The sequence below is a fragment of the Mercenaria mercenaria genome, chromosome 11 (genome assembly GCF_021730395.1).
Source record: "Mercenaria mercenaria strain notata chromosome 11, MADL_Memer_1, whole genome shotgun sequence".
NCBI classification, from domain to species: Eukaryota; Metazoa; Mollusca; class Bivalvia; order Venerida; family Veneridae; genus Mercenaria; species Mercenaria mercenaria.
The window spans coordinates 60,629,904-60,657,178 of NC_069371.1; the positions used below are offsets into that span (position 1 = coordinate 60,629,904).

The 27,275-nt window shown below is 37.3% G+C and overlaps 2 protein-coding genes across 3 annotated transcripts in view; both read left to right on the plus strand.

The window, feature by feature from the left end:
• The window catches only part of LOC123531750 (CCR4-NOT transcription complex subunit 9-like), a 492,904-nt gene that overhangs the window by 265,399 nt on the left and 200,230 nt on the right, over positions 1-27,275 (plus strand). The gene's annotated exons all lie outside the window — the stretch shown is intronic.
• LOC123532759 (uncharacterized) lies at positions 959-21,822 on the plus strand. Of its 2 annotated transcripts, XM_045314325.2 has the most exons (6): positions 959-1,041; positions 4,776-4,856; positions 5,911-5,956; positions 15,330-15,431; positions 18,502-18,537; positions 21,451-21,822. In XM_045314325.2, the coding sequence occupies exons 1-6, from the start codon at positions 1,015-1,017 to the stop codon at positions 21,717-21,719; spliced, it is 561 nt and encodes a 186-aa protein (XP_045170260.2). In that variant the 5' UTR covers positions 959-1,014; the 3' UTR covers positions 21,720-21,822. The 2 variants fall into 2 exon arrangements, with proteins under 2 accessions (XP_045170260.2, XP_053373505.1); XM_053517530.1 differs by lacking the exon at positions 4,776-4,856 and having other exon boundaries at positions 981-1,041.

Sequence of the window (27,275 nt, forward strand, 5' to 3'; positions counted from 1 at the left end):
CTTGATATAAGCTACATACATACCAAGTTTTATTCAAATATCTTTACCGAAACAAAAGTTATTGACCGGAAACATCAGTTTGACGCGCCCCCCCCCCCCCCCCCCCCCCCCCCCCCTAACGACATACCCCAATCTAATAACTGGTAATAAAACTCAGTTAAGCTTTTGGGTTCTTCGTTTCAGTGTCTCACAGACTTCATCGGATAAATTCTACTTGACAGATGAATTAGTCAATAATTCAGTATTGTCTTCATTAGATATTTTTGAAGTTTTTTTCTACATATTTTTTAACAGTTAACGGCCACGCGCCACACTTAGCACACAAAACCCACAGGTATTTTATATAGAATTTACATAAAATAGTCTCTATTTTGACGGGCGTCACTGTTCATAGTCAGGATTTTCATGCTTTTTCAATGAAAATTTAAGGTTAAAAGGTAGGACTGGAGCAGGCCCTTTAAGTAAATATGCAAAACAACCTCCTGTAAATAAAATGGAAACATTAGACATTCCACGAACGATCTTTTATGTTTGCTTTTTTTTTTTTGGTGGGGTGGGGGGGGGGGGGTTCAAGTCATCTTGGCACAAATTTAATGTCATATTGGCAACAGACAGAACAACAAGTGGTTACCCGAATAGAGCAAGGGCGGCAACGTGCAAGCCATTTGTATAGCTTCCTCATATGACCATATGACCATCCGATGTATGACTAAAAACCCCGACTAAAAACCCCAGAGGTAAGGGGCATGTATGTAGTCATCTACTTTAACAACTCGGTCACAGCGCTTGTGAGCTTGTGGTCTTTCTATACAGGTTTTACTATAATACGAACGGAGCTCGTCTACTGAGTAGTTACAACAAAATGCGTCATAGAATCTTAAATATCTTAAAAATATTGTTCTTGTCAGCTGTGCTAAGAATCACGTGACTTGCATACGTCATGCATTTCATGAATAGAGAGCGCTCCATTTCAACAACTGCTTTCAACGAAAAATTGAATTAGCGCTGATAAAGATGGATAGACTTGCATGGATCTCTCTAGTAAGTTTAATTTTCTCTCTATTTCAAAGTGTTGTTAAACTTTGATTAATTATGTAAAAAATACAATAACTATTTCTTGCTTTTATTTTATTTTTATTTTGTTAAATCAGTCTTTTGGTGACATTTTATGGCTTTGGCTTTGTTGAATTGTTATTTTTTATTTCTTTTCTGAACGAAAAATAAGCGCTGTATGAAAACTGAAAAAAAGAGGTTTGTTCTTATTCAATTAATTCTCAAAAGAACTATATCCTTATGCATGTTCTTTTAAATGATGAAATTAAAACAAAATATGTTTATTCTATCCAATATATAAAAAGAGGATTTAACGCGTTCTAAGTCACCGGTCTGTCATTACCAAACATAGTAATGCCAACAAAGTATTCTAGAATATAATTAAATGTCGAACATTAATTGATATCTTTTTTTTTTATTTGATTAAAGAAGTTTCGTACCAACTGAATCGTAGTTATCTTCATTGATTTTGATATTGTAATGCGTAATATATATGAGCCGTGCCATGGTAAAACCAACATAGTGGGTTTGCGACCAGCATGGATCCAGACCAGCCTGCGCATCCGCGCAGTCTGGTCAGGATCCATGCTGTTCGCTAATAGTTTCTCCAATTCCAACATGCTTTAAAAGCGAACAGCATGGATCCTGACCAGACTGCGCGGATGCGCAGGCTGGTCTGGATCCATGCTGGTCGCAAACCCACTATGTTGGTTTTCCCATGGCACGGCTCATATATTAATGTCACCATGCATATAAAGTTCTGCCATACAAGAACAAAAATAGCTAGATTTTTTTTTTTAAATAAATGCGTTTTTTAACATTCAGTTCTGAGTTTGTTTCACTTATCTGTATGTTTTAGAATGCGTGCACTGTCAGATAAAATAATTTTGATATCATTGATAAATCCCCTTGACAATTATATACACACCCGAATCCAGTTCAGTATTGTACAAAAACAGTAATGAAAAGTATATAATTATGATAGTTTTATAATGTCGGAAGCATAAGTACCTTTTCAAATCTACAAGAAAGAGTTTTCATGGATTTGCCCGGTATATGTAGTTTTGATATTCAAATATCTGTTATTAAAATAATAAAAAACCAAGTACTTAATACGTGAAAAATTAATGACATTTATTATACAAATATTCAGAAAAAAATCCATGGTGGCATTTCTCTGCTAACGCGATATATATGGCATATTTCTGCCAGCTGTCACAATAATGTTGTAAATTTTCCATGTAATTTGTACATTATTTTTTTTAAACGTTTCAGCAATAAATATTGTTTTCTAGATATTTTTCTTCATTTCATGAAAATGTTTAGCGCATATGCGCACAATTTCGTGTTAATGGAACGGCTAGCAACCACGAGTATATTTTTATGGTGGTAAAATTCTGCCACGATATAGCTAGGCAGTTCTTCAAAAATTATCTTGATAAGACGAAGTTTTATGAAAAGATCACCTCAATACTCGAAGGTTTCCTGGAAATATTATGGCGATAAATTACATTATTATCCAGATACCTTTAGTGTAAGTGCCCACAGCTGCCATTTCTTAGCTATACAGCTATTTTGATACTTTCAGAAATTAACTTGATATTTGTAACTTTTCTAAAACGTTTAACACAATAGCCAAAAGTTTCATTGCAATTTTGAAGAGTATCCAGAAAAAAATATTGCGATAATGTTTTTAGAAAAATGCACAACAGTTACTTTGCTGGAAAGTTTAAAATATTATCTTCATAGCTATCGAGCATCAGAAAAGTGTAAACATTGCAATCACTCTTTTTTTCTACATATGTTTCTTATTTCCAATATGTCATTGCTTTCATAAACACATTTAATCGAGCGATCTTTATCCGTGCATACGATCAAGTTCGTGATAAATTATATTCAAAGGTATACGTTATGTTAAATTGATAATTTTGACATTTTAATGCTTTTCCATAAGTTAGATTGTCAGTAAGACAGTCCGATAATTCTTAATGAAACCCACCTCGACCCCTAACATAAGGTCAAGGTCAAACTTACAGAGCAATAATTAACAGCGTCCGCTCTATAACTCAGCCATTTATCAAGCGATTTTTGTATTACTTGGCAGGCAAAAGTGTAAAATTTATAATAGTATTCCAACGTGACATGCGCAATACAAGATCCTTACCTTAAAGGTCAAGATCATATCTGGAGTTCAAATGTCAACATAATTTTTGTTCGGTCTCTAACTCAACCATCCACTCAGGGATTTTAGTATTACCTGGTACAAATGCTACCCATAACGAGACAATGTATCATGCAGACCGATTAAAGGTAAAAGTCATACTATGATGCTAAATGGCAACAGGGTATTAAAGAATCTGTTTTGTCATGGGTCCATAACTCTGCCATCCGTCAAGAGATTATGATATTACTTACTATAATAATAATAGCTGAAATGTTTTGACGCAGACCCTACCTTTAACAGAATTTTTTTCTTGTCCGCTCCATCATTGAACCACTCATCAAGGGATCTTAATATTACTTATCACAACTGTTCCCTATAATGCGACATGCTCAACGACTAGACCACTGTCTCGAAGGTCAAGGTCCCACTTGGAGGTCAAAACTTAACGCCGTTTGTTTAGTGTCTTAATACTACTTGACACAAATTTCCCAATAATTAAGCAATAAAATCATCATATGCAACTCACTGACCAGTATGTCAAATACGAAGACAAAGTTTATTAGGCCCTATTCCGTATCTGTTTAACAACGCTACCATCAATGGAGGGAAGTTGAAATTACATGGCTTCAGTGTTTCTTACGGTGAGTGTGACCTGAGCAAAACCCAGACCACAGCTGAAAGGTCAATACCTCGTTTTGGGTCAAAAGTTAACAGGATCTGGAGTGTGTCCCCTCAATAATACTTCCATCCACAAGGGGGTTTAATATCAATTGGCGCAAATGCTTCACATTATAAGACGATGTTTCCCAGACCCCTAGATCAAAGTTTTCGTGCTGTTTTTTTTCTTGTCCAGTCTGTCACGTTGCATGGATATTTGAACAATTTGACGCATACTTTAAACATTACAAGCGGTGTGTCATGTGGACCAAATAAAGAATTTATTGGTGTCCTTTTCTCAGAATTACCTCCCTTCAATATGATGAAGTATTTTGTTATATGTTTTCTCTATTTTCCCACCAATTTACAAAACGAAATTTTAACACAATATTTTTATCAATAGATTTAAGGCAGTTTGCAACAGTAGATTACTGTAGATTTTCCTTACCAAACATTTGCGTTATAACCTATGGTAAGTAAAGCACAATATTTACTCAATTGACTGACAGATACCAGATATTCCTTAACCACTGGCCTGATGTTGAAATAATTTCACAGTTTTGTCCAAGACTGGTAAAATTGATTCATCAAAAGTGATTCCAAATTTAGTTGACAGAATTCTTTTTCTCGGGTGAATTACTATCAAAATACGGTACTTGTTTGAGATGTGCTGACATCAGTGTGTGCAAACTTATTTAGGGTCGCTACCAGTAGCCTTTATTGGAAACTCCTCCGGAATGAATACTTTAATGGGAGGAAAGTGTAAGTTATAGAAACACTCCAATTCGAGAAGAGTCCATGGTTCATAGCAAGCCAGGTGTAAAACCTTTTATTTGTTTGATGATAGAGAATTTCGAAACAATAATACCAGTTACACTTCAAAAGTTCCATTTTTTATCAGGTCATTTTGGTAATATCGTGTGTTGACTCCATCTCTGGTTATGGTGGCTGCAAACCACAAGCATGCACGACTCACTACGAAGTAAGTATGTTTTAGTCGATTTAAAAGTTACACTTTTTGCCTTTATTACGATCATCTAACGGCAAATGTTGCAATTTTATCGCAAATGTAACAGCCTTATCGCAAATGATGCAGTCGTCTAATCGCAGATGTTACAGTTTTATCGCAAATGTTGCAATCTTATTACAAATGTAAATGTCACAGTCCCATCGCAATATTGTCATCTAAATGAACTACATGGGAATAAAAAATGTGTTTAATGAGCTTTGCTGGAATGTGGATAGTTGGTCGATTATCAGGCCATCATAAAATAAAGCACTGCTGAGTAAAAAGCCTTCTGTTGAATATATAGAAGATGGGTGCTTGATTTCTTTTTTTTCTTGTCCTAGAATGTTGTTTTCTGGTAGTTTGCCATTAGTAACATCAGTAGTTATCAAGCAATTGAGCCGAATGACATGTTTCTATAATGCAAAAACACCCTGGCCTGAGGTTCTTTGCCTTTTAAGTGGAAAGATGAAAAATATCTTTTGGTATTCTGTAACGTAATACAATCTGGAAGATAGGTTTATCATTAAATACACTAGTGATTTTACCATTATTTATAAATAATTGTTTCCTTTAGAAGTAAGTGTGTGATTGTTTTGATGGCGTTCACGTCATATCGACATTATTTCTGTCATGTGGCGACTTTCCACTTTATGGTTGTAAAGGATCCCAGGAACCCCTACTAGTATCATTTCAGGCACGGTTGGGCACCACCGTCCGTTTGCTGGATAGCTTCCGCACTGAAGAAAGTCCACAACCCAATAATGTTTTCGAACTAACGTTCGTGGGGATAAATGATAACTTTGTCAAACTGATCCAAAGTCAGTGACCTTCTGTCATGACTAGAGTACATCTTGCGCTGTAGGTCGCCCTTGGATATAGTTTCTAAATATCATAAAAAGGAATATTCCTAGCAAAAATTATCAACCTAGATCAAAGTTATTGATCCAAATTCTCAAAGTAACGGTAGGACATGGTGTAAATATTATTTTAAGCTACGTCGAACTAAAAAATAATCAATTTATTTCAGTGTCCTGGCGAATATAACCGTTGCTACAATGACGTCTGCTGTAAATGTGAGTAAAACTTTAATGTTTCATTATGACATCTGTATAATAACTGACCAACCGTAGAGCTGCATTTTCGAGTGTCTGTCATTTCTGATGAAGTATTCGTATTGATCAGTACATCAATATATTCGTTGAAGATTGGCTAGAAATACGGCCCTCATGTTTGTGGTATTATGACTTCAATCTTCATTTATTTGCAATACGAGGCAATATACGGCCCTCATTTTTGTGGTATTATGACTTCAATCTTCAATTTTGTTGAAATACGAGGCAATATAGTTTTTAAAACTTCAAATATATCTTTAGTGGGCTAAATAATGAACATTTAATGTATGCAGAAGTAAATATCACAGTAATTTAGAAATCAATATCAGGTTTTTACTATTCAGTCCTTAAGGATTCTTCAGACTTCAAAACTTTCATTTAAATATACAATCGATTTAATACTTTGGTTTAACTGTAATGTTTGAGACTTTGAGCAGGCAGTCTATGATTAAGTTGGAGTAAAAGGGTTAAAACTAAATTTAAATATGGTTTTGTAACATTTCGGGCATATCAAAATCATGAATTTCTAATAATGAACTAATGAAAAATTAATGCTGAATAAAATGAAACGACACACCCCTTTAGAATTTGAATGTCATCGATATGATTTGTTTGAACTGAAGTTGCACTAACACAGTCCAAGTCGTGTAGCTGCTTTCCAGCTTTTAATGGCTGAGGTGATCGACACATTTTTCAGGCGTGGGTGGGTACCTTGGTAGACCCCACAGAGGTGAGGGGCAAGTGATTGGAGTTCAGTAGCTGAATATCGTAGAAGTGTTGCAACTGAATAAGGAACGCACCTTTACGGAGTAAAAATTAATATCATAGTAGTGAAGTGATATAATGACAAGGAACACAACTTTATAATTGAATGACAAATAACACATCTTTACGCTTAGTAGATGAATGACTAAGAACCACAGTTATTGAAGTTGTAAATGAATTACTTAGTAGTGTGGTAACTGTATACCAAAGAACCACGCCTTTGATACAGTAGTATAGTGACAAGAACCACTCCTTTAGGGAGTATACGACTGAATGATACAGCAGTATAGTGACAAGAACCGCGCCTTTAGGGAGTGTACGACTGAAGGATACAGCAGTATAGTGACAAGAACCACTCCTTTAGGGAGTGTACGACTGAAGGATACAGCAGTATAGTGACAAGAACCACGCCTTTAGGGAGTGTACGACTGAAGGATACAGCAGTATAGTGACAAGAACCACGCCTTTAGGGAGTGTACGACTGAAGGATACAGCAGTATAGTGACAAGAACCACGCGCTTTAGGGAGTGTACGACTGAAGGATACAGCAGTATAGTGACAAGAACCACGCCTTTAGGGAGTGTACGACTGAAGGATACAGCAGTATAGTGACAAGAACCACGCCTTTAGGGAGTGTACGACTGAAGGATACAGCAGTATAGTGACAAGAACCACGCCTTTAGGGAGTGTACGACTGAAGGATACAGCAGTATAGTGACAAGAACCACGCCTTTAGGGAGTGTACGACTGAAGGATACAGCAGTATAGTGACAAGAACCACGCCTCTAGGGAGTGTACGACTGAAGGATACAGCAGTATAGTGACAAGAACCACGCCTCTAGGGAGTGTACGACTGAAGGATACAGCAGTATAGTGACAAGAACCACGCCTCTAGGGAGTGTACGACTGAAGGATACAGCAGTATAGTGACAAGAACCACGCCTCTAGGGAGTGTACGACTGAAGGATACAGCAGTATAGTGACAAGAACCACGCCTCTAGGGAGTGTACGACTGAAGGATACAGCAGTATAGTGACAAGAACCACGCCTCTAGGGAGTATACGACTGAATGATACAGCAGTATAGTGACAAGAACCACTCCTCTAGGGAGTATACGACTGAATGATACAGCAGTATAGTGACAAGAACCACGCCTCTAGGGAGTATACGACAGAATGATACAGCAGTATAGTGACAAGAACCACGCCTCTAGGGAGTATACGACCGAATGACACAGCAGTATAGTGACAAGAACCACGCCTCTAGGGAGTATACGACCGAATGACACAGCAGTATAGTGACAAGAACCACGCCTCTAGGGAGTATACGACCGAATGATACAGCAGTATAGTGACAAGAACCACTCCTTTAGGGAGTATACGACCGAAATATACAGCAGTATAGTGACAAGAACCACTCCTTTAGGGAGTATACGACCGAAATATACAGCAGTATAGTGACAAGAACCACGCCTTTAGGGGGTATACGACTGAATGATACAGCAGTATAGTGACAAGAACCACGCCTTTAGGGGGTATACGACTGAATGATACAGCAGTATAGTGACAAGAACCACTCCTTTAGGGAGTATACGACTGAATGATACAGCAGTATAGTGACAAGAACCACGCCTTTAGGGAGTATACGACTGAAGGATGCAGCAGTATAGTGACAAGAACCACGCCTTTAGGGGGTATACGACTGAATGATACAGCAGTATAGTGACAAGAACCACGCCTTTAGGGAGTATACGACTGAAGGATGCAGCAGTATAGTGACAAGAACCACTCCTTTAGGGAGTATACGACTGAAGGATACAGCAGTATAGTGACAAGAACCACGCCTTTAGGGAGTATACGACTGAAGGATACAGCAGTATAGTGACAAGAACCACGCCTTTAGGGAGTATACGACTGAAGGATACAGCAGTATAGTGACAAGAACCACTCCTTTAGGGAGTATACGACTGAAGGATACAGCAGTATAGTGACAAGAACCACTCCTTTAGGGAGTATACGACTGAAGGATACAGCAGTATAGTGACAAGAACCACGCCTTTAGGGAGTATACGACTGAAGGATACAGCAGTATAGTGACAAGAACCACGCCTTTAGGGAGTATACGACTGAAGGATACAGCAGTATAGTGACAAGAACCACGCCTTTAGGGAGTATACGACTGAAATATACAGCAGTATAGTGACAAGAACCACTCCTGTAGGGAGTATACGACTGAAGGATACAGCAGTATAGTGACAAGAACCACGCCTTTAGGGAGTATACGACTGAAGGATACAGCAGTATAGTGACAAGAACCACGCCTTTAGGGAGTATACGACTGAATGATACAGCAGTATAGTGACAAGAACCACTCCTTTAGGGAGTATACGACTGAAATATACAGCAGTATAATGACAAGAACCACTCCTTTAGGGAGTATACGACTGAAGGATACAGCAGTATAGTGACAAGAACCACGCCTTTAGGGAGTATACGACTGAAATATACAGCAGTATAGTGACAAGAACCACGCCTTTAGGGAGTATACGACTGAAGGATACAGCAGTATAGTGACAAGAACCACGCCTTTAGGGAGTATACGACTGAAGGATACAGCAGTATAGTGACAAGAACCACGCCTTTAGGGAGTATACGACTGAAGGATACAGCAGTATAGTGACAAGAACGACGCCTTTTGGGAGTATACGACTGAAGGATACAGCAGTATAGTGACAAGAACCACTCCTTTAGGGAGTATACGACTGAAGGATACAGCAGTATAGTGACAAGAACCACGCCTTTAGGGAGTATACGACTGAATGATACAGCAGTTACGACTGAATGATACAGCAGTATAGTGACAAGAACCACGCCTTTAGGGAGTATACGACTGAAGGATACAGCAGTATAGTGACAAGAACCACTCCTTTAGGGAGTATACGACTGAAGGATACAGCAGTATAGTGACAAGAACCACTCCTGTAGGGATAATACGACTGAATGTTACAGCAGTATAGTGACAAGAACCACGCCTTTAGGGAGTATACGACTGAAGGATACAGCAGTATAGTGACAAGAACCACGCCTTTAGGGAGTATACGACTGAAGGATACAGCAGTATAGTGACAAGAACCACTCCTTTAGGGAGTATACGACTGAAGGATACAGTATAGTGACAAGAACCACTCCTTTAGGGAGTATACGACTGAATGATACAGCAGTATAGTGACAAGAACCACTCCTTTAGGGAGTATGCGACTGAAATATACAGCAGTATAAAGACAAGAACCACGCCTTTAGGGAGTATACGACTGAATGATACAGCAGTAAAGTGACAAGAACCACGCCTTTAGGGAGTATACGACTAAATGATACAGCAGTATAAAGACAAGAACCACTCCTTTAGGGAGTATACGACTGAAGGATACAGCAGTATAGTGACAAGAACCACGCCTTTAGGGAGTATACGACTGAAGGATACAGCAGTATAAAGACAAGAACCACTCCTTTAGGGAGTATACGACTGAAGGATACAGCAGTATAGTGACAAGAACCACGCCTTTAGGGAGTATACGACTGAAGGATACAGCAGTATAAAGAAAAGAACCACGCCTTTAGGGAGTATACGACTGAAGGATACAGCAGTATAGTGACAAGAACCACGCCTTTAGGGAGTATACGACTAAATGATACAGCAGTATAAAGACAAGAACCACTCCTTTAGGGAGTATACGACTGAAGGATACAGCAGTATAGTGACAAGAACCACGCCTTTAGGGAGTATACGACTGAAGGATGCAGCAGTATAGTGACAAGAACCACGCCTTTAGGGAGTATACGACTGAAGGATACAGCAGTATAGTGACAAGAACCACGCCTTTAGGGAGTATACGACTGAAGGATGCAGCAGTATAGTGACAAGAACCACGCCTTTAGGGAGTATACGACTGAAGGATACAGCAGTATAGAGACAAGAACCACGCCTTTAGGGAGTATACGACTGAAGGATACAGCAGTATAGTGACAAGAACCACTCCTTTAGGGAGTATACGACTGAAATATACAGCAGTATAGTGACAAGAACCACGCCTTTAGGGAGTATACGACTGAAGGATACAGCAGTATAGTGACAAGAACGACGCCTTTAGGGAGTATACGACTAAATGATACAGTATAGTGACAAGAACCACTCCTTTAGGGAGTATACGACTGAATGATACAGTAGTATACGACTGAAATATACAGCAGTATAGTGACAAGAACCACGCCTTTAGGGAGTATACGACTGAAATATACAGTAGTATAGTGACAAGAACCACTCCTTTAGGGAGTATACGACTGAAATATACAGTAGTATAGTGACAAGAACCACGCCTTTAGGGAGTATACGACTGAAATATACAGTAGTATAGTGACAAGAACCACGCCTTTAGGGAGTATACGACTGAAATATACAGCAGTATAGTGACAAGAACCACTCCTTTAGGGAGTATACGACTGAAATATACAGCAGTATAGTGACAAGAACCACGCCTTTAGGGAGTATACGACTGAATGATACAGTAGTATACGACTGAAATATACAGCAGTATAGTGACAAGCACCACGCCTTTAGGGAGTATACGACTGAAATATACAGCAGTATAGTGACAAGAACCACTCCTTTAGGGAGTATACGACTGAAATATACAGTAGTATAGTGACAAGAACCACGCCTTTAGGGAGTATACGACTAAATGATACAGCAGTATAGTGACAAGAACCACTCCTTTAGGGAGTATACGACTAAATGATACAGCAGTATAGTGACAAGAACCACGCCTTTAGGGAGTATACGACTGAATGATACAGCAGTATAGTGACAAGAACCACGCCTTTAGGGAGTATACGACTGAATGATACAGCAGTATAGTGACAAGAACCACGCCTTTAGGGAGTATACGACTGAATGATACAGCAGTATAGTGACAAGAACCACGCCTTTAGGGAGTATTCGACTGAATGATACAGTATAGTGACAAGAACCACTCCTTTAGGGAGTATACGACTGAAATATACAGCAGTATAGTGACAAGAACCACGCCTTTAGGGAGTATACGACTGAAGGATACAGCAGTATAGTGACAAGAACCACGCCTTTAGGGAGTATACGACTGAAGGATACAGTATAGTGACAAGAACCACGCCTTTAGGGAGTATACGACTGAAGGATACAGCAGTATAGTGACAAGAACCACTCCTTTAGGGAGTATACGACTGAAGGATACAGCAGTATAGTGACAAGAACCACTCCTTTAGGGAGTATACGACTGAAGGATACAGCAGTATAGTGACAAGAACCACGCCTTTAGGGAGTATACGACTGAACCACGCCTTTAGGGAGTATACGACTGAATGATACAGTAGTATACGACTGAAGGATACAGCAGTATAGTGACAAGAACCACGCCTTTAGGGAGTTTACGACTGAAGGATACAGCAGTATAGTGACAAGAACCACTCCTTTAGGGAGTATACGACTGAAGGATACAGCTGTATAGTGACAAGAACCACTCCTTTAGGGAGTATACGACTGAAGGATACAGCAGTATAGTGACAAGAACCACTCCTTTAGGGAGTATACGACTGAAGGATACAGCAGTATAGTGACAAGAACCACGCCTTTAGGGAGTATACGACTGAATGATACAGCAGTATAGTGACAAGAACCACTCCTTTAGGGAGTATGCGACTGAAGGATACAGCAGTATAGTGACAAGAACCACTCCTTTAGGGAGTATACGACTGAAGGATACAGCAGTATAGTGAGAAGAACCACGCCTTTATGGAGTATACGACTGAAGGATACAGCAGTATAGTGACAAGAACCACTCCTTTAGGGAGTATACGACTGAATGATACAGCAGTTACGACTGAATGATACAGCAGTATAGTGACAAGAACCACTCCTTTAGGGTGTATACGACTGAAATATACAGCAGTATAGTGACAAGAATCACGCCTTTAGGGAGTATACGACTGAAGGATACAGAGTATAGTGACAAGAACCACTCCTTTAGGGAGTATACGACTGAATGATACAGCAGTATAGTGACAAGAACCACGCCTTTAGGGAGTATACGACTGAATGATACAGCAGTAAAGTGACAAGAACCACGCCTTTAGGGAGTATACGACTGAATGATACAGCAGTAAAGTGACAAGAACCACGCCTTTAGGGAGTATACGACTGAATGATACAGCAGTATAGTGACAAGAACGACGCCTTTAGGGAGTATACGACCGAAGGATACAGCAGTATAGTGACAAGAACCACTCCTTTAGGGAGTATACGACCGAAGGATACAGCAGTATAGTGACAAGAACGACGCCTTTAGGGAGTATACGACCGAAGGATACAGCAGTATAGTGACAAGAACGACGCCTTTAGGGAGTATACGACCGAAGGATACAGCAGTATAGTGAAAAGAACCACTCCTTTAGGGAGTATACGACCGAAGGATACAGCAGTATAGTGACAAGAACCACTCCTTTAGGGAGTATACGACCGAAGGATACAGCAGTATAGTGACAAGAACCACTCCTTTAGGGAGTATACGACCGAAGGATACAGCAGTATAGTGACAAGATCCACTCCTTTAGGGAGTATACGACCGAAGGATACAGCAGTATAGTGACAAGAACCACGCCTTTAGGGAGTATACGACTGAAGGATACAGCAGTATAGTGACAAGAACCACGCCTTTAGGGAGTATACGACTGAATGATACAGCAGTATAGTGACAAGAACAATGCTTTTAGGGAGTATACGACTGAAATATACAGCAGTATAGTGACAAGAACCACGCCTTTAGGGAGTATACGACTGAAATATACAGCAGTATAGTGACAAGAACCACGCCTTTAGGGAGTATACGACTGAAATATACAGCAGTATAGTGACAAGAACGACGCCTTTAGGGAGTATACGACTGAATGATACAGCTGTATAGTGACAAGAACGACGCCTTTAGGGAGTATACGACTGAATGATACAGCTGTATAGTGACAAGAACGACGCCTTTAGGGAGTATACGACTGAATGATACAGCTGTATAGTGACAAGAACGACGCCTTTAGGGAGTATACGACTGAATGATACAGCTGTATAGTGACAAGAACCACGCCTTTAGGGAGTATACGACTGAAGGATACAGCAGTATAGTGACAAGAACCACGCCTTTAGGGAGTATACGACTGAAGGATACAGCAGTATAGTGACAAGAACCACTCCTTTAGGAAGTATACGACTGAAGGATACAGCAGTATAGTGACAAGAACCACGCCTTTAGGGAGTATACGACTGAAGGATACAGCAGTATAGTGACAAGAACCACGCCTTTAGGGAGTATACGACTGAAGGATACAGCAGTATAGTGACAAGAACCACTCCTTTAGGGAGTATACGACTGAAGGATACAGCAGTATAGTGACAAGAACCACGCCTTTAGTGAGTATAAGACTGAAGGATACAGCAGTATAGTGACAAGAACCACGCCTTTAGGGAGTATACGGCTGAAGGATACAGCAGTATAGTGACAAGAACCACTCCTCTAGGGAGTATACGACTGAAGGATACAGCAGTATAGTGACAAGAACCACTCCTCTTGGGAGTATACGACTGAAGGATACAGCAGTATAGTGACTATGAAAGAGATCACATCTTTAGGAGTAGTGAATGAAATAGCAATGTAGTAACTGAATAAAAAAGAACAAAGAAGCACACTTTTAGAGGGTTTAGTAACTGAATGCCATCGTAGTGTAAATCTGTAAAAAGATCCTTCGGAAGCAAAGAATGAAACCAAGCAGAATAAAAGACAGACTGAAAGACAAAAACACACACATATTTTACATGTGTTACACCTATTTTTTTAGCAGTAATTCATTAGAAATGAAAGTTTGGAAATCATTATAACCTCCCTTGCGTATCTGTTTTGCGCAACCAATATAAATTGGAAATAAATACATTCCGAAGATAGACGCAGTTTTTTAACTTCCATTTTAGTTCAGATTCTTGAAATATCTAGATGTCTTTCAAGTGGAAATGTAGAAGTAGAAATGAGCCGTGCCATGAGAAAACCAACATAGTGGGTTTGCGACCAGCATGGATCCAGACCAGCCTGCGCATCCGCGTAGTCTGGTCAGGATCCATGCTGTTTGCTTTTAAAGCCTATTGGAATTGGAGAAACTGTTAGCGAACAGCATGAATCCTGACCAGACTGCGCGGATGCGCAGGCTGGTCTGGATCCATAATGGTCGCAAACCCACTATGTTGGTTTTCTCATGGCACGGCTCAAATTTAAATACTCATTTTTTAAAAAATATTTTCGTATTAAAGAAAGTAATCATAAATTTATAAATGAACTTTTTCATCTCTAACAGAATCGACGAAAAGCGAGAATCTTTTCGATAAATAAGTGTATTAATACGTCTAAACTGAACAACAGTTTAAGTATTATGAGAACAGATATCACAGGGATTTGTAACTTTGAAAAGTGTAACAGACAAAATTAACGCTAGATTAATTTCAGGTAATTGCAGAAATAAAACACAACAATGCGTGGCACAAGAAAACGGATGGTTATGCAACTGTACTGGAACTGGCTACCATGGACCAAAATGTGAATGCCAAGGTAATTATATAAAGTAGAGATGGTACCTAAAATTCAAATTACATCTGATATTACTTTCTGTTGAAAACTTAATACCGAAGTACTTCAATTATATAATGGTTTAACTTTCATACTTCATTTTTCATGCTGAAAAGCAATATTTAATCCGAAAAATTTGGTCCTGCCTGGAAAAGTGAAGCCAGTGACAGATAACTCTTCTAGGACTATATGATAGGAAAGAAAACATTATTCGTGAGAAAAAAATATAAATAGACTATATGAATTTTACGACATCGAATCCCACACTATTTTACAAAGTTCGCTTGCCAAGAATAATCAAGGCCTCAAAATGTATGAATTAAAAACAGAGCGATATAAAACTGTATATTCTATCTGACGGTCACACCAAAACCATACCAAAAACTGTGCCGAAAGAAGTTATTTCACTTTTTATGACACGCATCTTGTGTTTACAAATGTACCTAATTTGCATATTGACCGAGGCGTGCGGAATCGCATTTACCTTGCGGAATCTGCCGTTACAGAAACTTCTGTTAATATAATGCAGACGTTCTTTAGTATAAATAAAATGGTTGCGTTAGTTAAAAAGAAATGACAATCACCTTTCTTTAGCTGATCCGAAATCATTGTCAAAAGTTCCCGTATTTACTGCACGGTACTATGTTAAAATATTGCTAGTGTGAGATACGCGATATGCGACATTTCTCACTTGATTTGTTGTTGTTGTCGTTGACGCAGCCTTAGTTACCATCTCTACAATATTTCAATCACTATCGATTCTTTTTAAAAAAATGGGGTCATTAGTTTAGATTTCGCTTTATTTTCCGTGGCGCTTCCCCTACCCCTTGTAAAATTAACGACGCTTTTATTATTATCTCGTAAATTCAAATTTAGTGTTTATTTGAATTCAATTTCTTGGATATAATGAATTGATATCACAGTGTAAATAAATGAAGATGTTATTTCATGAATTCTTTAAATCTTAACAGATGAACGAATTCGATAGAACTTTCTCCTATACATAACAAACAGATACTAACAGGCCTTAATATTGACAAAATATGCTAAAGGAACACTGCAACATTTTAGAAAGTAAAGCATTTTATGTTGTTGTTTCTTTTCTCTTTTTTTTCCGAAAAACTTAAAACCAGTTACGCATAGTTACATAAGATTCAGTGGAAGTCCAGCTCATGCAATGCATACCAAACTTCTATACTAAAATAGAAATGGTAGTGAGTTCGATATTCAGTATTGTGACGAGTCCGCACTTAATGGACTCCATCCTTACATCGTAACAGCAATTTAGACTGCATAAACAATAATTTAATATGGAACAGAAGGAATTACACATTGTCATGATTTTAGAAATAATGTCACGTACTTGAAAATAAAAATCTCAGGTCCTATTTTTAGTATGTTTAAAGATTAAAAACACACGTGTAATAAGAATCCATACACTTTCTAAACTGAGCCATTCCATACAACTGTTACAGCTTGTGGTCAAACGAAATCAGCAGAATAGTTTGGTTTTTCCGTGACAATTGTTGCCATTGTTACTGTATAAAATGTTATCATAATATCAAACTACTCAAAGACTATATACAACACTCACTGCTTAAAGTGGCTATGATTTTCAAGACTCCAAGCATACTGTAGTGAAAATGTTAAACAAAAATATTAGTATATAGCAGAAACTTTGTACCAAACTCATTGGCTCCACCAAACCAAAGAAGTTTAAGCCATCTAAAATGTTACGTTCGGATTAAAGAATTCTTTGCACTATTTGATATTTTTAACAACTTTTACAGTCCTTTTTTATTTTTGACTAATTATCTATTCTTATATTTTTTTGTAGCATATGCAAAAGTTGCAGAGATCATTACATTATTGTAATTATGAAAAATTCAACTATTTTCGTTAAACTATTAAACACTGAAATAAAAATCCAATATATTATTCTGTTAGCCTCAATGAAACATAGATTAAGCAGACAGGTACAAATTGAACTTACTTCAACATTGAAAAAAATAATTAATGCTTGTTTCTGTTTGAATTTTGCTAATCTTTTAAAAAACTAGGAGATTGCTACCTAAATTTTTTAATTTAAGTGGGGAGGAAAGCAAAATAGAGAACTTTCACTGTGTGTAACTCCATATTTTTAAAGATGTGTAACTCTACAGCTTCTGTTTAAGTAGTAAATTCACTTTGAACACCAAGAAATCGCTTATAAGATTAATCTTTTTCCATTTTTGTACAAGAAATCAATAATAAGTCTTGAAAGAAGTAAGAACTTACTAGAAAAAAAGGAAAATAAGGAAAAAAAAACTTGGTCCCAGTAGGGCTTGAACCTACGCACCCCTAAGAATTGCTGTCAAAGTAGGTTTATGGTAGGAATTGAATACTCTTCAAAATGGAGGGTCTCTATTAGTGATGTAATACCTTAAGTCCCCATTCTAAAATTACGTTCGGATAAAATTCATGCGCATTGATGATTTTACACAAATAGTCTTTTTTTCATGTTTTGACTTAATTTATCTATTTTATATTTTTTTAGCATTGAAAAATATGTGTGATATTTTTCATTGAGAAAATGTCACATATTTTTCGCTCTTATATTTGGTATTTCACTGAATAAAAATCCTAATAATTAACTGTTACCACAACCCTGACAACACTCACAGACTAGAGCAGGAACAGTGTACAACACTTGAAGCATTTATCTACAACAATGTGCAAAAAGAATATTATTAATACTCCAGTTACGTCCCCTTAAACAATGTTTTTAAAAATCTGAAATTGGTGACCTAAATGTGTTTTTGTTTTCCAAGTGGGGAGGGGAATTACACAACACTGACAGATTTATGGTCATATGCTGGCTATTAGCTGACATAGGAAGCAAAGCCCAGGTGCCCTACCAAACATGATATTACATGTATTACTGACCTACAGTAATAAGATTTCAACTTCTTAGTTACTGAAAAGTGTTTATCTGCATTGATCACATATAATTTGTACTGCAACTTTCACTTGCCAAATGATATCTAGTAGTGTACATTTGCTTTCATTGCAGACACTCTATGTGATGACGTCTACGGCATGCTTAAAAGTAAGTACTTTAGTAAGATAGGTTTACCTTTGATGTAGAGATTCAAACATTTTACAGGTATTGTGCATGCATGCATAGATGCAGAAATGAGCGTCTGCTAAAATTAATAAATAAGTGCATTTAAGTTGCAAAAATAGCATTTAACAAGTGTATTATAATGTTATTTCAAAAAGCTTTACAATACAAACATATATTTAGTTCTTTTATTAGTATGACAAATCATATGTGTGATTTTGGCAGGATAATTATTTTAAAATTCATTCAGTATACGGTTAAATCAGAAATTTTCACGTGTTTACTTTTGCTACATTCACTGACTGTTAATATTCGTGTAAAATACTCTTCCGGAAGTGTTATTTTTGTTATGAATGCCACTATTCTGCCACTCTAATCATTTACAATTCTAATAAATATAGAAAACATTTAACGTTGTGAGATTTTCTGATTTCACAGTAGTTCATGCATATTCCAAGTTTCAGTATGATAACCTTTACTCTGCTAAATTTCTAAAATGGACCGGTCCATCATTCAGTTTGGGCAACACCATTTATTATTCAAAGGAGTGTTCACTCAAAATTTAATGATTGAATAGCGAACAGTAGAGACCATGATTTTGGTCTGCACTAGTCGCAAAGGCTGATTCACTTGCCGCCAGCATGCTAAAGGTTTTTAGTTTTAGTAACAAAAAGGATACGTCTATATACAGTGGATTGACTGAACTCGTGTTGAATTCAGTCGAACCATTTATTTCCATACTTTCCTTTAAAAAGGGAGATAATTAATAAAATTAATATTGACCTTTGTGCCCTGCTCTGGAGTTCCTTTTTGTGTCCTTTATAAATTGCAGTTTGTTTGTTATGGGTAAAGCATTTTTCAACAGTATTTCAGTCATGTAATGACAGACAGTTAACCTAACAACTGAATTCCATACTAGTGCTAACCTCCACAAGTAACTGCCAACTCCTATGTCATAGGTGGAGGACGAATGGTTTCAGGCACAAGGTCTTCTATCAAATCATCACGGAAAATATACAACTCACCTGAAGACTGAACTTAACAACACCAAAGTCCACACTTCTGCCCTCTCCACGAAGAGCAATACAAATACATTGTACTGGGGTTTCATTAATTTCCTTTCACTAACAATTGCAAAATTATTGTAAAATCTACCGTAAATAGAAATGATAACTATCCAGATCAGAGTAACAATTCCTGTGTACTATACTAACCACCGTTGCTATCTTCCACGTGGAATATTATCAAACTCACTTTGCTTAATTAGTAATCTCAAATTAGAGTGGCAAACTGTCACTAAACATACCACAATCACACTAAATTACTTTTGACTTTTAAAATACTAAACTTATTGAGAAGGAAAGGTATCAATTTTCTCAATCTCAACTAATTCACGTGCAATAACTTAAGAATGACAAATGCTTTCTGGCTTGTTATCGAACTTAGCAAAGCTAATGTGCCAAAAAACATTCTGACAAAGTTTGGTGAACATTTGATCAGCACTGCTTTATAAGTCATTTAGTTGACACTGCCAATTTTCACAATTTTAAGTAATTCAAGGACCATAACTCAATGGCGACCTCTGAATATCCGGCTGGATATCAAACTTGTCTGAGATATTTTGCCCATAACCCTGTGACAAACATTGGATAATCAATGCTCAAATAAGAGGATGGACACTGTCAATTTTCACAACTTGGATTAAATTCAACGGCCATAACTCCAGATATACTTGGATGGGCCTGCTGTTTTTCAACCTTGGTGGAGATATTATACCCATAAACATTGTGAACATTTAGTAAGTCAGGAAGCAGATACTGTCAATGTTTTGCGGTTTTTGTAGTAATTCAAGGCCATAACTCTAGCTGGCACAATCTGGATAATTATCGAACTTAGAGAGGAAATAGAACTAGAAATATTTTGACCAAAATTATTGAACCCTGAAAAAATACCCAAGATAGAGAGCTGATACACTTAGATTTGGCAATATTGAGTAATTCAAGGTCAGTTACTTTAGAGCCACTGTGACAATCGAGCAAGTTATCAAACTTGGCCAATACATTATGCCTATCAACATTATGACTAATTTTGGTGAATATTGGGTAAGAACTGCTCAAGTTAGAGATTGGGCAACTTAGTGGGCGCCGCCTGCCCGCCCGTTGCAGGTGTTCCCATTATCAAGGGCATATAAAAAAGGTAGTTTAAACAAAAAATGTCATAAAGATATATATTGGGTGTTTGTTAGTGGGTATATAGTAGTAAGTATTCCGAACAGGGTAATGTGTGTTATATTCTGAATTCCGATATGTTAAAATCATTACTGAGTTTTACATTGTTTTTTGTAGTTCACTAGAATTAAGTTTAACTCAAGAATGATTCAAGGTGGAGTTCCTAGCTCCTTCACTCGATTCCTTACCAGTCATGTCACTCTTTTGATATTATCAATTGGGGAAGGCATGACAGAAGTTTGAGAAATGAGCTAGGTTTCCTTGATTATGCCAACTTTATAGTTATAGCTCTTTAAATTTTGACACAATGAGCATAAAACATTTATATTATGTCAATTAGCTGTAGCAATATTAAAATATTAATATACCAAAATGTATTTTTAATTACCCATAAGGCATGGCCAACAACCAACTACTCTCGAAAATGTAGAAATGAAAATAGCAGCGGTCAGAACATACATGGTGGTCTAACTGTCCTGAATTCGGAGTAAATGGAAAGGTGTCATCCACCTTTTTATTTGTTTTCTACCTGTTTCAATGTTTTAATATTTTTCTACAAATTTTTGACACCTTCGTCGCCATGATTGTTCTGCCTGCTTAAATTTCAATTTCCTTGTTTTCGAGGAGGAGAAATAGTTGATTGGAGGCTGTATACTTGCATACTTTTCAGATTGCACAGAGTTTACAACACGTTTTGTAACACTCAATGAAATAAAGTATTCAGAACATGGTAAAACTAAAACAGCACCAAGCGTATTCAACGGCGTGTCTTCATTAGCGGACTGTGTTTATCATTCAGTTGAACTTCAGTGTCAGTTTGCCACTTTAGTCGGACAGAAATGTACCATCTACGCAGGCACGGCAGCGATTCACGGTGGACAGTTTCAACACACAGATGCGCATACTACAGTTGTGAGAGAGTGTAGAGTATGCAATTGAAAATTAAAAAGACTCACAAATGCCCCTTACGTTGAACATTTAAACATAGACTTAAAATAGAAGTTATTATTCAAAAATGTGAAATGTGGGTATAAAATAAATGTTGGGTATCAAGTGTTCTTTTTGTGATGAACATGCAATTGGTAGATATGTGTAGATATTTAATTAATTTCATATATGCAACAGGTACAACAGCCATTTATAGAGCTATTATAATCAACTACTCACGACATACACGTTTTACAAAGATATCAGTGTTTCAAGTTACTCTGTCTGGCATAGCCTGATACGCAAGATTTTGATGGTAGATCTAATCTTGCATAAATACACCTTTATCTGGACGCATGAACAATGTTTAAACAGCGGCAACGGCTTGGGTCCATCCACCCAACGTAGTCTGTTTTGGTTTTCCCAGGAAAGATGGCTTTGTGTGTAATGGTACTGTACACCACATTACAGAACCGGGCTGTCTAGTCAAAGAGCTAGGCCAAGTTAATGGGGCATGCCTTTATCTAAATATTTCCATCACTGATCTGGGGCTTTTTCTTGCTCTGTCCCTCTGGCAGACTGCTCAGTTCAGTATCTGCAACGGTAGAGGATGAATTTCGCTGATTTATATTTATACATGTGAACGTTTTTATCATGAAAAGAGTGCTACATCTATTTCGTATAATAATAATAATAATTATAATAATACAAATAATATGGTAAAAAACAGTATAGTATCCCTATAATATACAACACATGTTTGATTTGTAGAGGAGTCAAGCATCGGAGCACCTTTGAAATGAGGACAAAATGAAGATGTTTTACACATGTTTAATTCAAATAAAATATTAATTTTCTTCTCAATCTTAGATACAGAGAAATCTTACCTACTACCAAAGTGAACATATGATTGCAAGGCAATGCATTTTTTTTTTCAAATAATATCAAGCTTATGGAAAAGCGCATTTCATTGGCTAAAATACTGATGATGCACGTTAATTATATTTGCATACAGACCAACGAGAACCATTTTAACAGTTCTAGTAAGGTTCATTCGTCTTAGCATAAACACCCTTAAGATAATACCTAACAACTACTGATATTTTACCGAGTGCAAAAATTTTAACAATCGAAGGGACTCAATTTTTTAGCAAATCATAAACTTACATAGCATGCCTGTTTTATTAGTTTAGTCAACATTTCCATGAAATACGAGTTGTGATTGCTCAATTGATTAAACTTGCGCAAATAAACCCCTGATCAAAAGTCAGGGTTAGTATCAATTTGTAATTTAACCCCAATCAAAGGAATATATAGTAGCTTTTTAAAATTAGAATAAATTTGAGCGTGCCATTTAGAAAAATGACTCAAGGATGATGACCCCAGTTGGAAGTGTTTTTATTTGTGTTGGATATTTGTTTGTTGTTTTAAACATTACACAGACACAAGTCTAGGTCATACTGTCAGTCTTTGTTTGTTTTAGAGGAAGAGGCGTGCACCTGAGAAAAACGAGAGCGTCTCTTTTCCATACTGAAGAAAGTACTGCGGCCATATACAAAGGCACCAATATTGTACCTGCGCTACGAACGATAAAAATCTTGATTTAAAATTATATATGAGCAGCTGTATAAGCAAAAAGAAGATAAATAAGGTGTAAGAAGCTAAAGTCTTTGTACAGCAAATAACTGGATAAATATGTACACCCATGCGTCCGTCCGGATTTGTGTGTTTAGACTAAAACTTTGATACGCATGGAGAAATCCCGCTGATATTTGCTATTTGTGTTAACCTCAGTGTGACAAAGTGTCTTGCGCAAACACCAGGGTCATATCTTAAAGGTCAAGGTCACAGTTAGAGTAAAACATCATGCCAGACCTTGACAGCCTATCTGGACTATACCCCTGACGTGCCTGGTGCATATTTATTTATTTATTTGGGTTTTACGGCGCACCAACACAGTATAGGTTAGATGGCGCAAATTTTGGTTTCACATCTCATGTACATCGAAATAAAAACATGAGGCATGGAATCATTATTTGCACCTGCTGGAATCACAGAGTTACAGCAAAACCAAATGTTAAGACCCTATTAGTCGCCTCTTACGATCATGCAATGGTAAGGCAGTGGTTCCAATCTTTTTCATACATAGATCGCCCCAGAACAACATGGGGCATGCCTGGTGCAATCTTGTATACAATTAGCATGAATGTTAGCATCAGTTAGATGAAGTATGTCAAAACAGCACCAAGCATTCTTCTGATTAGTCCTCTATGGCTACAGTAAATAACCGTCAATATAGCGCTAGCTACCCGTATGACTAGTTCTATATGGCCAGAGCAAATAGAGGTCAATATATCACCAAGTACCCATCTGACTAGTTCTGTTTGACCTCAGAAAATAGACACCAATATAGCACCAAGTACCCATTTGACTAGTTCAATATGGCCATAGAAAATAGAGGTCAATATAGCACCAAGTTCCGATATGACTAGTTGAATATGGCCACAGTAAATGAAGGTCAATATAACACCAAGTTCCGATATGACTAGTTCAATATGGCCACAGTAAATGAAGGTCAATATAACACCAAGTTCCGATATGATTAGTACAGTATGGCCACGTAATAGGGTCAATATAGACCAAGTTCCGATGACTAGTGAATATGCCACAGTAATGAAGTGATTAACACAAGTTCCGATATGACTAGTTGAAATGGCCACAGAAATGAAGGTGGTATAAACGTTCGATAGACAGTTCTAAATGGCCACAGTAATGAAGGAATATAACACCAAGTCCCGATATGATTTCAGTTGATGGCCACAGTAAATACAGGTGCAATATAAGCAGCAAGTAACTATCTGACTATTATAATGGCCACAGTAAATGAAGGTCAATATAACAACCAAATTCTGATATCACTAATTCATATGGCCACAGTAAAATAGGAGTCAATATAGCACAAGTAACAATCTGACTAGTTCTAATGGCCACGTAATGAAGGTCAATACCAGTTCATGGAAGCATATGCCACAGTAAATGAAGGTTAATATAACACAAGTCGATGTTTTGACTATGGCACGTGAGGAATGCGTCGAATTGGGGCCACAGTAAATAGAAGGTCAATATAGTCCAACACAAGTAAATATCAATCATGACTAGTTTTAATATGGCCACAGATAAATGAGGTCAATATAACACAAGTTCCGATAGGACTAGTTCAATATGACCACAGAGGGTATAAAATGAAGGTTCAATATAACACCAAGTTCCGATATGATTAGTACAGTATGGCCACATAAATAGAGGTCAATATAGCACCACGTTCCGATATGACTAGTTGAATATGGCCACAGTAAATGAAGGTGAATATAACACAAAGTTCCGAAATGACTAGTTCAATATGGCCACAGTAAATGAAGTTGAAAAGAACACCAAGTTCCGATATGACTAGTACAGTATGGCCACAGTAAATAGAGGTCAATATAGCACCAAGTTCCGATATGACTAGTTGAATATGGCCACAGTAAATGAAGGTCAATATAACACCAAATTCCAATATGATTAGTACAGTATGGCCACAGTAAATAGAGGTCAATATAGCACCAAGATCCGATATGACTTGTTGAATATGGCCTCAGTGAATGAAGGTTAATATAACACCAAATTCCGATATGACTAGTTCAATATGGCCACAGTAAATGAAGGTCAATATAACACCAAGTTCCGATATGATTAGTACAGTATGGCCACAGTAAATAGAGGTCAATATAGCACCAAGTTCCGATATGACTAGTTCAATATGGCCACAGTAAATGAAGGTCAATAAAACACCAAGTTCCGACATGATTAATACAGTATGGCCACAGTAAATAGAGGTCAATATAGCACCAAGTTCCGATATGACTAGTTGAATATGGCCACAGTAAATGAAGGTGAATATAACACCAAGTTCCGATATGACTAGTTCAATATGGCCACAGTAAATAGAGGTCAATATAGCACCAAGTAACAATCTGACTAGTTCTATATGGCCACCGTAAATGAAGGTGAATATAACACCAAGTTCCGATATGACTAGTTCAATATGGCCACAGTAAATGAAGGTGAATATAACACCAAGTTCCGATATGATTAGTATAGTATGGCCACAGTAAATAGAGGTCAATATAGCACCAAGTTCCGATATGACTAGTTGAATATGGCCACAATAAATGAAGGTCAATACGACACCAAATTCTGATATCACTAGTTCAGTATGGCCACAGTAAATAGAGGTCAATATAGCACCAAGTAACAATCTGACTAGTTCTATATGGTCACAGTAAATGAAGGTCAATATAACACCAAGTTCCGATATGACTAGTTCAAAATGGCCACAGTAAATAAAGGTCAATATAACACCAAGTTCCGATATGACTAGTTCAAAATGGCCACAGTAAATAAAGGTCAATATAACACCAAGTTCCGATATGATTAGTACAGTATGGCCACAGTAAATAGAGGTCAATATAGCACCAAGCTCCGATATGACTAGTTGAATATGGCCACAGTAAATGAAGGTGAATATAACACTAAGTTCCGATATGACTAGTTGAATATGGCCACAGGAAATGAAGGTCAATATAACATCAAGTTCCATATGACAGTCAGTATGGCACAATAATAAAGTCATAAACACCAAGTTCGATACTATTCATTGGCCACCGTAAATGAAGGTCAATATAACACCAAAGTCCCATATGACTAGTTCTATATGGACACAGTGAATTGAGGTCAATATAGCACCAATTACTCATCTGACTAGTTCTATATGGCCACAGTAAATTCAGGTCAATATAGCACCAAGTTCCGATATGATTAGTTCAATATGGCCACAGTAAATAGAGTTCAGTATAGTACCAATTTCCATATCTGACTAGTTCTATATGGCCATAATAAATAAAGGTCAATATAACACCAAGTTCCGATATGATTAGTTCAATATGGCCACAGTAAATAGAGTTCAATAAAGCACCAAGTACCTATCTGACTAGTTCTATATTGCCACAGTAAATGAAGTTCCGATATGACTAGTACAATATGGCCACAGTAAATAGAGGTCAATATAACACCAAGTACCTATCTGACTAGTTCTATATGGCCACATTTAATAGAGGTCAATATAGCACCAAGTATCCATCTGGCTATTTCTATATGGCCACAGTAAATAGAGATCAATATAACACCAAGTTCCGAAATGACTAGTTCAATATGGCCACAGTAAATAGAGTTCAGTATAGTACCAAGTACCTATCTGACTAGTTTTATATGGCCATAATAAATGAAGGTCAATATAACACCAAGTTCCAAAATCACTAGTTCAATATCGCCACATTAAATAGAGGTCAATATAACACCAAGTACCTATCTGACTAGTTCTATATGGCCACATTTAATAGAGGTCAATATAGCACCAAGTATCCATCTGACTAGTTCTATATGGCCACAGGAAATAGAGGTCAATACAGCACCAAGTACCCATCTGACTAGTTCTATATGGCCACAGTAAATAGAGGTCAATATAACACT